The 13,165-nt window shown below is 38.9% G+C and overlaps 1 protein-coding gene across 2 annotated transcripts in view; it reads left to right on the plus strand.

Annotated features, from left to right (window-relative positions):
• Positions 1 to 13,165, plus strand: part of MYOM1 (myomesin 1) — a 72,921-nt gene that overhangs the window by 12,027 nt on the left and 47,729 nt on the right. For both annotated transcript variants that reach the window (XM_079982860.1, XM_079982861.1), the window contains exons 4-6: positions 2,192 to 2,405; positions 3,260 to 3,417; positions 6,734 to 6,826. In XM_079982860.1, coding sequence (XP_079838986.1) covers positions 2,192 to 2,405; positions 3,260 to 3,417; positions 6,734 to 6,826 — 465 coding nt within the window. The remainder of the gene's footprint in view (positions 1 to 2,191; positions 2,406 to 3,259; positions 3,418 to 6,733; positions 6,827 to 13,165) is intronic.

Genomic DNA, 13,165 nt, shown 5'->3' on the forward strand with positions numbered 1-13,165 from the left:
AGAGAGACTTTTGGTGCTTATGCAGAAGAAATATATTGTGATAACAGCTGGCGCAGGCATACCCTTAAATACAGATGTGGAGTAGCCAGTTGTCTTTAGACTCTACTAGTCCTGTAGGCATGCTTGGGATTTGTATATGGGGGTTAAGTGATGGAATAGGAATTCCTTCACCATTATCACCACTACTCTGCTCTCATTGAAAAGCTCACTTGATCCATTGTTATATGGTCGCACAAATTTGACATACCATCTATGCTTTTGTGTCAGAATGGGACATGCTGTTTCACACCATTTCTGTCTATTTATTCTCTGAAGGATAAGACTCCAGACTCATTTTCCATGTGCAAATTATAAATCATATCTGCATTCTCTTACAAGGACAGCTTGCACCTTTCCATTGACAGATGATTTGCCAGAGAGAGGCAGTGTGTTTTTTAAAAAAGTGATTACATCAGAAAGCTATCTAGAGATATAACACATTAGCTGCCCAGTATTCTGGTTGGAAGCCAACAGAGTTGGGCTTGGGGCCTGCAATATATGCATTCATAAGCAAATAACTTTTTAAAAAGTTAATTTGTAGCTCATTTCATAACTTAGTTACACAACTTGATTTATCTCTGATTTACTGGTCTGAGCCAGCAATCTCTTCCTACGTTCCTAACCCTGTTGTATAAGATGATATATCTGCACACATTAATATAATCATAAAAAGCCTTTACACAAGTCTACACTGTACTTTAATAGTTCTTTAAAAGCATGCTGTATCCAAAAGCAGAAATTGACCCCAATTCATGGGTTGGATGGATTTGATGTTTTTAGTGGTGATCAAGTTATACATTGTAAAGAGCCATGTACCATGCTAAAGAGTTTCATTTGAATGAGATTGCAGTCAAGCATAAGTATGCACAAGTACTAGTTAATGCATGAAGGAGTTACGATAATAGAGCTGGGTTCCTAGACTGAGCTAGGTCATACCCCTTCTTATCTGATGTTCCATCTCTCTTCTTGACCTGCTACTTGACCTGCTGGAGGGTGAGTTAGGCTCACATTTTGAATCCAGGCACTCAGCCAATTCTTTATTTACCCCACACATGTGGGATTCATATTTTCCTCCCACATCATGAAATCCACCCACCCATTCCTTTAACAATAGTTTGAAGCAAACCATTGTTGATTTTTGTTGGAAGGGGGGACAATGCTGTGGTCCTTAATGTAAAATTCTATTTAGAGATAGGTTTGAATGGAAGGGATAAGAGAACACTGCAATCACTTATAGATTAATGTTCCGGAAACAGGAATTAATTTGCGCCAGAGCTACTAGAGTTCAACCCTGACACACATTTCCAAGGCTAGGAATGAACTGTAGTACAGAGGGAGCCAATGTAGTGCCCTCTAGATGTTGTTGCACTACAGCTTTCATGAGTATGAACCACCATGGCCAAAAGTCAGGGGTGACCGAGGCTGCTGTCCAACAATATCTGGAGGATGCCACCTGGGCTATCCCTTTTGCTACAATATGTAGATAAGGGAGGATTAACCTGACCCTTAACATGTAGACCAGAGCTTTCCAAACATTTCATGTTGGTAACATACTTTTAGACATTAATCATTTCGCAACACAGTAATTCAGTTTTACTAACAAACCAGAGATTAAACTAACCCCTTTTCTGCCCCAGGATGAGCTTGATGAGCATTATCAAAACACACCTACACACTGCAGCCAACACACTAATGTGTCATGACACACAGTTTGGAAAGCTCTGATGTATATTTCATAGATAAGTGAAGGAGTCTTGGCATCCCCCTTTCTAGACGTTAAGCACCAATGACAGGCAAGCTATAATATAATTAAGTGTGAGATGTGTTTTGTTTTGTTTTTAACTTGGTTGCTTTATTACATGTTTTAAATATAATTGCATTACTTTTAGCTGTAATTGGAAAAGCTGTGTCTAAAAAAAATAAAATACTGTGTCAGATTTTCAGAGCCATAATGAACTGAAAGCATGTACATTGAGCATTTTGATTCACCCACTTGTCTTTTCATTTTTACCTTTCTTCACTTCAGATGGTGGTTATCATAATAGAAATCCAAGGAGACCTTGTAGAGAAGGTCCATTGCCTTTAAAATGGAATAGGCTGAACTAAATAAAATATTTTGTCTTCTATTCAATGTAAAAAATATATATTGCAGACAGACCCATATCAGCGGGATTACAGACACAGAAGAAGAAAGAATAAAGGAAAGTGCTGCATATATTGCAAGAAGGAACCTTATGGCAGCTGGGGAAGGAATTACTGTAGCCAAAAAGGAAACTTCATCTTCTATGAAAGAAGAAACACATCAGAAGAAGTCAAGAAAAATAGCAATACAAGAGACAGCTGAAGAAATGGTTCTAAAGAAAACGGTACTACAGCTATGGAATAATGCTTTTGTTGTTGTTGTAAAAGAACTGTAGGAAACATAACTAAAACCATAGTTAAGCACATTTGTGACTTTTGATTTCAGAGGGAAATATTCAAACTGCCGAATTCATTTCTTGATTGGTTACCAAAATCAATGGGACCCTATATCTAAGCACATTCCCTAAAATAGAACCTTACACAAGCTCCTTTGTTGTTCACATCCAGCCCTTTTTTCTACCTTTCTCTCCCAGGCGTACCAAAATCTTTCCTTACCACTCTGAGATCCATCCTCATCTGCCCACCTCCCAGCTATGCACCTATTCATATAGCTTCACTTTGTCCACCATATGCTTTTCCCAGATAGCCCAGTTTCAAGGACCCCCTAACAAGAGTTGTGCCATTCCTTACATTCACATTGGACTGCCTTGATATTTGAGCCTCGGGGAAATTGCTAGGATTCTCAGTTAAACCTATAATCCTCAATGAGAAAATAAATAAAAAATATTTACCCCATCTAATATGCTACAGTTCATACAAGTAGCCCAGGGCCGGTGACAAAGTTCAATTTCTTGACAACTTCCATAAACTTTACTTCTGAGTAAGTGCACTCAGCTAATTATCAGAAAATCTCAAACAACCCCCATGTTTTTATTTTAAAAGTTGGTCCTTTTGTAAAATTATAGCATCATGCAACAAGCATAGTTATTTCCTCTCTACTTGTTCTAGAGTAGCTTTGTAGAGTTGTCTGCAGCATACCAGATTGGGAAAGGTTGTTGTAAACAAAAATAATGTTTCCCTGTTATAAAACTATAGTGTGTCCAGGTGATAAAGTTTAAGATGATTCTTTGCCTTGCAGTTAAGTGATAAGATAGAATTCCACAGAAAGTTAAATGAAGACAAACTGTTACATGCTCCTGAATTTGTTATCAAACCTCGTTCCCACACTATCTGGGAAAAACAGAATGTCAAATTACACTGCACTGTGACTGGCTGGCCAGAGCCTCGTGTTACATGGTAAGCTTCTTTCTTTATCAGCACTGCATGTTGTTGATTATATATGTGTGTTTAAAATGGATAATATGAAAATAAAACTCAAGCGTTTTTTGCATTGAGAGAGATAAAACTGATCAGAAGGCTTGAAATGTTCTCCAGTCTGTAAGCCATCATTTTGGACAATGCCACACTGCTTTGTGCGTGCATAAAGCCATTCACACTGGTGAATTTGTATATTTCATTTTTGAATTTGAATCTTAGCTCATCCGTCATTAATTGGATAATCTGTACTTCGTTATGATTGCTGACACACCCTGAGCAGAGATGATAATAGTACCTTTGATGTGAAACTGGAGTGTGTGTGGATTGGGCAAAGGAACTGCACACACAGGAGCCCTTGTACACACTGTAATCTTCCAAGTATCGGGAGCTGCAGTGTGCATATGAAGTCCATACTCTTGTGCATAAACAATTCAATTAGTCATTCAATCTGTATTCCATCTTTCAATACTGAAAACAAATCCAAGCCTGACTTACAATATACAAACTGGGAGGTTTTGGTAAATCATGGTTGATCACTGGGTTCCTTTCCTTAGCGTTGGTAAAATCAAATCCAGTCCCGTCCCCCCGCCTCTCCCTCCATTGTTGCACAATCTGCAGAATGGAAGACATAGTTTTCTCAGTGAGGCTGTATGTTTCCCCAGCAATTTGACATGAACCCCAAAAACTTTTGACCTGAACCCCAAATAAGGGGGTAGATCACTGCCAGTTTTTAATTCTGTAAGTAGGTCGCAGTCTCTTGGGAGTTGGCCACCCCTGGTATATATCAATATGTATGGTTTAGAAATCCATGTAATGATGTACTTTATTGGGATTCCATTAGGTGTTTAGGCGGCAGTTCCATCCAAACTTACTTGCAAGTAAGCCCCACTGAATGCAATAAAACTTGCTTTGGAGTAAATGTGCATAGAATCGCACTGTGTGCATTTAGCTCCCAATGGAAAGAATGAGGGAGGGTCTGAACAGGTGTTTTGCTTTGGGATACCAAATGCAGTGAACCTGATCTGACAGCTCTTGTTCATCATTGATTAAACAAATGTCATGCATGTACTTGAAGTGTACTGCATTAATACAAGCATAGAGAAATTACAAGAGCTGTGGGCGAACAGGCTGTAGCGGCCTCTTCTGAGGAATTCCTTATATTGCATTGGGATGCATTTCATTTAATCATGCTGCTTTATGGGTTTCAATGAAAAAAGATATGGAAACTCCAGGATATTTGAGACTCTCGGCAGTTAGTGCAAACTATTAGTACACAGTAAGAGTAGGAGTGTTGCAACCCCAGATTAGCAAATGATTTACCTCTCCTGGAATTTTCCTCATCAGAGATTAAATGGTCCATCTGAAATGTGGACATAAATATATTTATTGTCTGAGCCAAGCACACTGCTTGGTTTTCGTCACATCTCTGCAGGTTGCCTTAACAAGGACATGGAATAACTGCAGCATCTCATACAGAGCAGCTGAAAAAGTGGGAAAGGTGGTTCCTGTTTTGCTGCAGTGAAATTGCTCCTTGCTTTCCCCTAGAATCATAGGATTGTAGAGATGGAAGGGACCCTGAGGGTCATCTAGTCCAACTCCCTGCATTCAGGAGGCACAAGTTTCCTCTGTTTTAAGATGTTCTATACACATGTACTAAGTCTAAGTGCAGTATAAATGCCAAACAACAAATAAATTGTGAAGGTATCATTCTCGACTTTGTCTTAAAGTTCAGCACCATTTATATTTAACATGTGCACCTGTGTGCACTAGTCTAAATTGTCCATCACAGAAGGTGCTGACAGGCAGCCTTTTATGTGAAGATTGATAGAAGAGACAGATTTAGTTGTAACTTTGTTTTGGAATAGCTAAATATAACACTGCTGGCTGTTCAACAAGGTGTCACTTTATTGTTTGTTGAAATGGACTGGGTCTCCTGGTTTTTGTTTTTGAATCAAGTGGGGGAAATGACAGTATTAAAAATAGCTTAGGTGATGAAATATGCAGATGGTTCATTCACTTATGCCGCAAATCAAATGAAATAGCTTGGATCAATACGTGTGTGTGTGGGTATACACACACACACATATATATATGAAAACTGATATTTCATATTTAACCATCAAATTTCTTTATATATGTATTTATGGCCCACCTTTCTATCAAATTATCTACCAGCCAGCCTACATCCAAATAAAAATAAACTGTGCTAAAACCAACGTAATGACAGCACAGAGCAAATAACAACAAACCATTAAAGCTAAATGGGTAAGGGGAATCCAGGAACATCACCTATCTGCTTCCTTAGAAGTGCTATAAACAAAGAAAGCTTGCTGCCTAAGGACAATAGGTACATGTACTTTGAATAAGAAATCAACCTTGGCTCTGTATTGTGTAATCACCCACTAGACCTAAAATAGATAGATAGATAGATTCTTTATTGTCATTACACAAGTGCAACATTGCACAAGTGCAACGAAATTGGATGCCATCCCTTAAAAACAACAAAAGCAAAACAACAACAACAACCAAACAAACCACATTCCAGCCACAATGTTGGTGAAACACAGAGAAGAACCTTTTTATCTGAGTGCAAAATTGTATGGAAGAATGTTGTTTTAAGTTATGCTGGACAGATGCTATTTAGAGCTTCAAAGCTCAGTAGCAAACCTTTGGGTCCAGAAATCTACTGGAAACCAGCAAAATTGACAAAAAATCATCACAATGTTTTTATGTGGAAAGTTCAGGTTAAAACCCTTGCTGCCATATCCTGGACCATCCACGGTGGCCAAATAGAATTCAAAGGCAGGTCCATAAAGAGTAGCAGTCAAACTTTAACAGAAGCAGTTCATGTGTGACAGTCGCCACATCCTCAGTTTATTCAGTTTTATGTGTTGAGTAATGGCTGTGTTGTAACACACTGAAATCAGGAGATATTAAAATGGATGTATCCATGATTAATGTCAAGATAATATAATCAAGCAAAGTTTTACTGCACTCAATTTTCCTGCTCTGGCTAGAACCCAAATCATGTGTACAGTATAATGGATTCTGTGTGTACAGTTCCTCTGCCCAATTCCTATGTGTACAAGAATTCTCAGTTAGATCCTACAAATACTGCCAATCAGGTGCCAGAATGCAAAGCAGGTCATTAAATTTAGTGCCTCCCACTCTGCCAGCTGATGGGTGATACCCTGATAATCTAACTGGGTTCTGTATTGGGATACATGCTATTTTGCAAATCTATACATTGTTTTATTCATAGTTCATGCACCATTTTAATACTGTTTTTTCTTAGGTACAAAAACCATGTTCCCATCAATGTCCACATTAATCCTGGAAAATATGCAATCGAAAGTCGGTATGGGATGCACTCTCTGGAAATAAACAAGTAAGGGAATAGCAGTACAGTTTATTATTGTTCCTGCTGATTCAGAACTGGGTACTAATTGCCAGCATATATGTAATGTGTGTGTGTTGCTTATGAAGGTGCTGTTATAAAGCCACCAATATCAAAAAAGATGTATATGCTGAAACAGAAACTATTCTGGGGGGTTTTCAGCTGGACTGAGTCTCTTATTAACAAATCTAGACTAGATTTGATGGCCTTTACACTACTTGATTGATCCATTTTTTTCTACTACTGTATAATCAAAATTAATTCTCTGATCTAGTGTTGTTACCCCTATTGTATTTGAGCATGTAATTTCTTGTAGTTCAAATAGAACCACTAATTGCTGGACAATTTGCCCTCTAGTATCTGGCTATGGAAAGGGAACTGCAGTGTTATTTCTTCTGTGAGCTTGGATTGCTGTTTTTGCTGCAATTTATCCTGTTTTAAGTAATCTGCCGGTAATCATCCCTTCATGGGGGCTTTTAGATTTTGATTAAAAGAGTTTCTGAGCTTTCAAAATCAGTCTTTCTCACACTAAGGTCATCCTTCTTTTACGACTCCATAGTGATTTAAAGTAAGACCCTGTGATTTCTTAGCCTTTAATTGGGGAAGTTACAAAAGAGAAATTCCTTCACAGAGCGTGATTAATGAGCAACAGATCCTGTTGGTGTTGAGGCCTTCACAAATTCTGATTTCCCATGACTGCAGGGGTCACAAGGAAACCTGCCGGTCCCGTTCAAGCTACATATTCTGGGATGCTGTTGCCTCAAGAACAAAACGTGTATATGTTTATGGGATGTAATCCCAGAAAATGTGGGAGGAAGATCTGGAGTCAATGCTATCTTGACCTACTGGGACAATAACAAAACTATCAAAATCTTCTTGATCTGAGTCGATGGAAAGATGTGGTGTGACTATCATATATGACATGATTCTTTTTTTTTTCCTGAAAAGGGATGGTGTTGTAATGACAAATTAGTAAAGCTTTCTTCTTTGAAGTTAATAACTGGAACAGTTTATGTTTTGAATTTATGGCATACAGCCTTGGATCCTGCTTGTGTGTGATTACTAGGTCTGACCAAATTCAATTACTCCCAGTAAGTATGCATAGAGTTGCAACCTGAGTTTGTGAAATTGATCATAGATACAGTAAAAGTTAAATCATGATACACATGCACCACCATTTTCTCCCTTGAGATTAACAAACAAGTTGATTTGTCAACATTTGAATGGAAAATAGTAAATTTATCTAAATAGGGTTTGTTATTTATCTTCCAATCGATATTTTTCTTTAGAGTATGACGTGATTGTTTTTGTGTGGTAGATGGAACATAGCTACAGATAGCAATTTTCAATTGGAAATATATGCTAGCTAATACTTCTGAGTAATTAATTGTCACACTTTTGCATATTTCCAATGAAATCCAGTTTCAAATATGGGAAACAGCCTTTTCTGTCAGTGTTAAAACTACTGCTAAAATAAGTAGTGTAAGCTACCTTTTAAATTTATATTATGTGAAATGCTGTTTTTCCTCTATTTTCTTGAGATATTGTTATCTTGCCTCCCTCCTCTTCTTCCAAATAGAAATGTAGTTTTATTTATATAGGAAAAGTCTACAATCAACTAAGTAATCTTAAAATTGCTACAAAGGGTTATTGATGCATTTCATAATATTTACAGTGATGAAGAAAGACTATGTGATCCATGAAACTTTAAGTTTACCAATACAAGGGAAACTCATATTGATTCAAAAGGTAAATAATAAACAGTAACTTGGTTCACATGTAGTGCTAATCCATAAATTCGCACTGCATGACTGAGTCTAGGAAGAGCCTCAGCCTTGCATGCTTCCTTTTCTTTCCACACCTTTATGTAGTCCAAATAATTAGTTCCTGGTTTTTAGAGAACCATAGCTCGTCATTGCGTATGAACTGGAAAACTATGTTTTATGCTTGCCTGGCAAATCAGAATTGCAAACCAGGTGTGATTGAAAGCCAAGGAGTCCATCCAGACTTCTGTTTGTCCCACTACTTCCCCCCAGAAATGCCAATCTTTCCTGCTGAATTGGAGCAAACGTCAATTGCATCTTCCATGGATTGACATTTGCTCCGATTCGGTGCTAACGCGTGGGTTTCCCTGGAAAATGGCAGGGCAAACAGAAAACTGCTTGGACCCTTGCTTTTTAGGCCAAGTGGAAGTGTTGATGAGCCCAGGGTTTGCAATTCTGGTTTGCAATTTGTTTTCATGGTAGAGGCTCAACGTAATGGCGAATTATGGTTTGTCGAAAAAAGAATATAAACACAAGAAATAATTTAAAACAACTTGGTGAAGAAGTGCAGAAGCCTAAGGCTCTTTCCAGGCTTATTCTAATAGTGCAAAATTATGATTTGGTGTTACATTTGAACCAAGCAACAAGTACCTTCAATGAGACTGGGAGAGTGAAACACAGAATAGCGTGACAATATTTTTTGGGGTTTCTTCAGCATAGTGTTATTCATACAGTTATCCCACTTGTACCATATTGTCTGCTGCAGATTTCTGTGTGAACATTATTTATATTTCATAAAACGTGTACACCGCTTGACAGTAAAAAATATCAAAGTGGTTTACAAAATATGAAACAATAAAAATTTTAAAAAATCACAACCATACTTTAAAATGTACGAAAGTTAAAATAATAAAACAGGTTAACATTACCTAAACTTTTGAAGCATCTGGGTAGGCTTAGCTCCTCCTCATTAGATAGATCCACACCATTCATTTGTAGCACATTCAGTGCTACAACATGATTTCCCCCAAAGATTTCTGGGAACTGTAGCTTCACCCTCAAAGAACTACAATACCCAGCACCCTTAACAAACTATAGTTTCCAGGATCGTGTGCTTTGAATGTATATTAAATGTATGGTGTGGATTTGCCCTTATTTGGTCATCTGCATGTTATGATCCTAAAACTGTTCACCTAGATGTTTCCTGCTTGGCAGGGGGTTGGACTCGATGGCCCTTGTGGTCTCTTCCAACTCTATGATTCTATGATTTTAAGATGCAGACTACTTCAGGTTTTGAACATGCTATGTAGTTTTTACAGAAGGCGGCATGGTTTAGGCATAAAAATACTGGCACACCATCATTCTTCATTTTTGAGATGCTGTTTCATATTGTGTGCTAAACCTAAATTAGGAGGGAAAGATTTCCAAGCCAACAGACTGATATGTGGCATAACATTTAGCAAGCCGGACAAACACTGACAAGTTACCTGATCATTCCATTCAAGTTATCAGGGAATTTGTTGACATCCTTGTAAGATAAAAGTTGGTGAAGGCTAGGAAGAAGAGACAAAGAAATATTGGAATGCTAGTCCATAGTGAGGACTGCAACCTATGTGCAGGTTGCACATTTATTTCTTGGAATATTGTATACAGTTTTGGTCACCTCATCTCAAAAAGGACATTGTAGAGTTGAAAAGGGTTCAGAAAAAGGCAACAAAAGTGATGAAGGATATAAGGTTGCAGCATTTGGGACGTTTTTAGTTTAGAGGAAATGCGAGCAAGAGGTGACATGATAGGTATTCATAAAATTATCCATAGATAGAGAAAGGGTTTTCTCCCTTTCTCCTAGCACCAACATCCATGCACACCTGATGAAGGCAACTGTTGGAAGATTAAAAACAGATAAAAGAATCTATCTTAATTTGATGACGGGAACTTGGACTTGTATCCAACAAGGACTTCCACTTGTGCAACAGAACTTTTTTCTCCTTTCCCCCTGTATCCTCCCCATATCTGCTGTGGAGGTTTGAGGGGAAATCCAAAACAGATTTGGGGAGCACACATGGTGAAGAAACAGAGGCTTTCTGTTGTGGAACTACCTATGTGAATTTGACAGCTTTATTGGATACAGCCCTAACGATTAGACTTGCCTCACACAACTGAATGAGGTTTTTTTTTGATGAGCCAGATTTTATTAGTAAGAATAAATGAATGTAAGCTACTCCTATTTTATTTCATTTGGTTGACGTAAAGTGTGATTTGGATTTTTAATGACTTATTTCTTCCTGTTTTAAATAAATTGTGTGGTAAAGTAGTTGACTTCTGAGTCATCCCCCTTTTCTTCACAGAACTGAGGAGGTGAAAGCAGCTGGGTTACATTATCCCACAATGCCTGCCAAATAATCAAATTTTCCTTAAAAAAAAAATTAAAGTGTAGCAGTTATAAGCAAAGGGAATCCTTCTGTCAATGCTGTCCTCCCAACTGAAGGGTCAGTGTTGTGCCTGATCATATGCCCAAATAATGATTTCTTGCATAAATTGTTGGAGACACCTTAAGATCAAATTGCTACAGTTTGGAGCTAAAGGAGTTGTCCAGAATATTTTAACCATCTATCCCTAGTGTAAGCAATCTGGAATTTGGACATGGAATCTAACATAATGTCTCTCTCTTGCACATCCTTCTCTATTTCTTTCTCCTTCTCTAGAGGAAACCTGTACTGGCATATCAAAATGTTAGTACAGCACAATGTTGGTACATGGTGATTCATGAATTCCTGAGTTCCCAAGGAGAAATGATCTCCCTTGTTGGTATTGTTTAACAGCCTGAACCACATTTACAGGTTATGAGCTTTGCTGGATAAATGTTTCAGCATTTAACATTCAAATCCCCCTTCTTTTGAAGAAGGTTAAAATATCCAACGATTTCTGTAGCATAATTATTAGCAATTATTTGAAATTGCTGGTTCTTTCTTATCTTGTCTCTTAGGATGGTGGATCCTAACCCTACTCTGAATGTGGCATTAGAAAGTAATAATTACCCTGACTAACTAGAACTTAGTACTTTAAGGACTTTAATAGACACTGTGAGGCTAAATATGCCTTTCAGACCAAGATAGTCCTTCTGCCAGACATGGCTTTATTTACATGGGGAGGGTCATTTCAGTACTTTTATCATTGAAGCCGCAGAGCTTCTCCCAATACATATTTTTTCCCTGGCAAGTTTATTCTGTCACCTTGGTCCTGTGCACATGACGTAATGTTGAAATTAATTATCCACATAACTTTTTTTAAACTCTGAAGAGTCTACATCCCAGAAAAAGTTATGGCTCTGCTGTAAGAGTTCATCAAGTATGTGCCCATTTATTGTGCTTATTTTAAAGCTAAGCTTGTAGATACAGAAAGAAATTCACCAGTACAGCCCCTTCATTATTATTATTTGAGCATCTCTGCAAGCTCTCACTTGGCTCTGAAGTACCACCTGCAGCATCCCACCTGTGCCCAGGAGCCTTTCTTCCCTCTTTTGCTCTGCAGGCTCCCACACCTTCAAAATAACAAGAAACTGTGTGGGACGCAGGTGGCGCTGTGGGTTAAAGCCTCAGCGCCTAGGGCTTGCCGATCGAAAGGTCGGCGGTTCGAATCCCTGCGGCGGGGTGCGCTCCCGCTGCTCGGTCCCAGCGCCTGCCAACCTAGCAGTTCGAAAGCACCTCCGGGTGCAAGTAGATAAATAGGGACCGCTTACCAGCGGGAAGGTAAACGGCGTTTCCGTGTCCGGCTCTGGCTCTGGCCAGAGCAGCGATGTCACGCTGGCCACGTGACCCGGAAGTGTCTCCGGACAGCGCTGGCCCCTGGCCTCTTAAGTGAGATGGGCGCACAACCCCAGAGTCTGTCAAGACTGGCCCGTACGGGCAGGGGTACCTTTACCTTTACCTTTACTCATGAGTGTCAGGAGCCCCTTTCAAAACGGTGTGCAATTTGACACAGGGGCCGCATCTGGGTGATGGGAATTGGTTGATAACACCCTCCTTCCATTCACATGTGGAAGTATTCTCCCTGCACACATAGATGACAACTTGGGATCCAAGCTGCTGCTGTGATTTTTACCTTTGCTCTTTTCCATGCCCTCCTCTTGGGAGGAAAAACACTAGTCTGATTTAAAGATCCACTCTCATCTCCAAACTTCACTTCACATTAAGTGCATCTGCTGTAAGGAATAGTAGCAGCCCATCTTCCATGAATTTCTTACTTTCTCATCTAATGTCCCTGGAGCATCTGATAAGATGCAGGCCTCCTCCCAAATAAAGCTCATGAGATTTCAGTTCCTAATACAATTAGAACATTGCTCAAGATTAAGAGTGGGGTTTGAGTGACTAGGGTATAAGACCCCATGGAAATGTTTTTTCTGGTGCGATGCAGCGCACACTGTCCTATTTCTTCATTGGCAAAAGACAACTCTGCCCCATAAACTGGACCAAATTGTTCCATGAAGAAAAAACAGGTCCACAAGAAACTGCTTTAGTGGAGAAATTTGTTCCTGAGAGCAAGTATTAAGAACCCGAGGTAAGGCTGA

Source organism: Podarcis cretensis (assembly GCF_951804945.1).
Source record: "Podarcis cretensis genome assembly, chromosome: 7".
In the NCBI taxonomy this organism is placed as follows: Eukaryota; Metazoa; Chordata; class Lepidosauria; order Squamata; family Lacertidae; genus Podarcis; species Podarcis cretensis.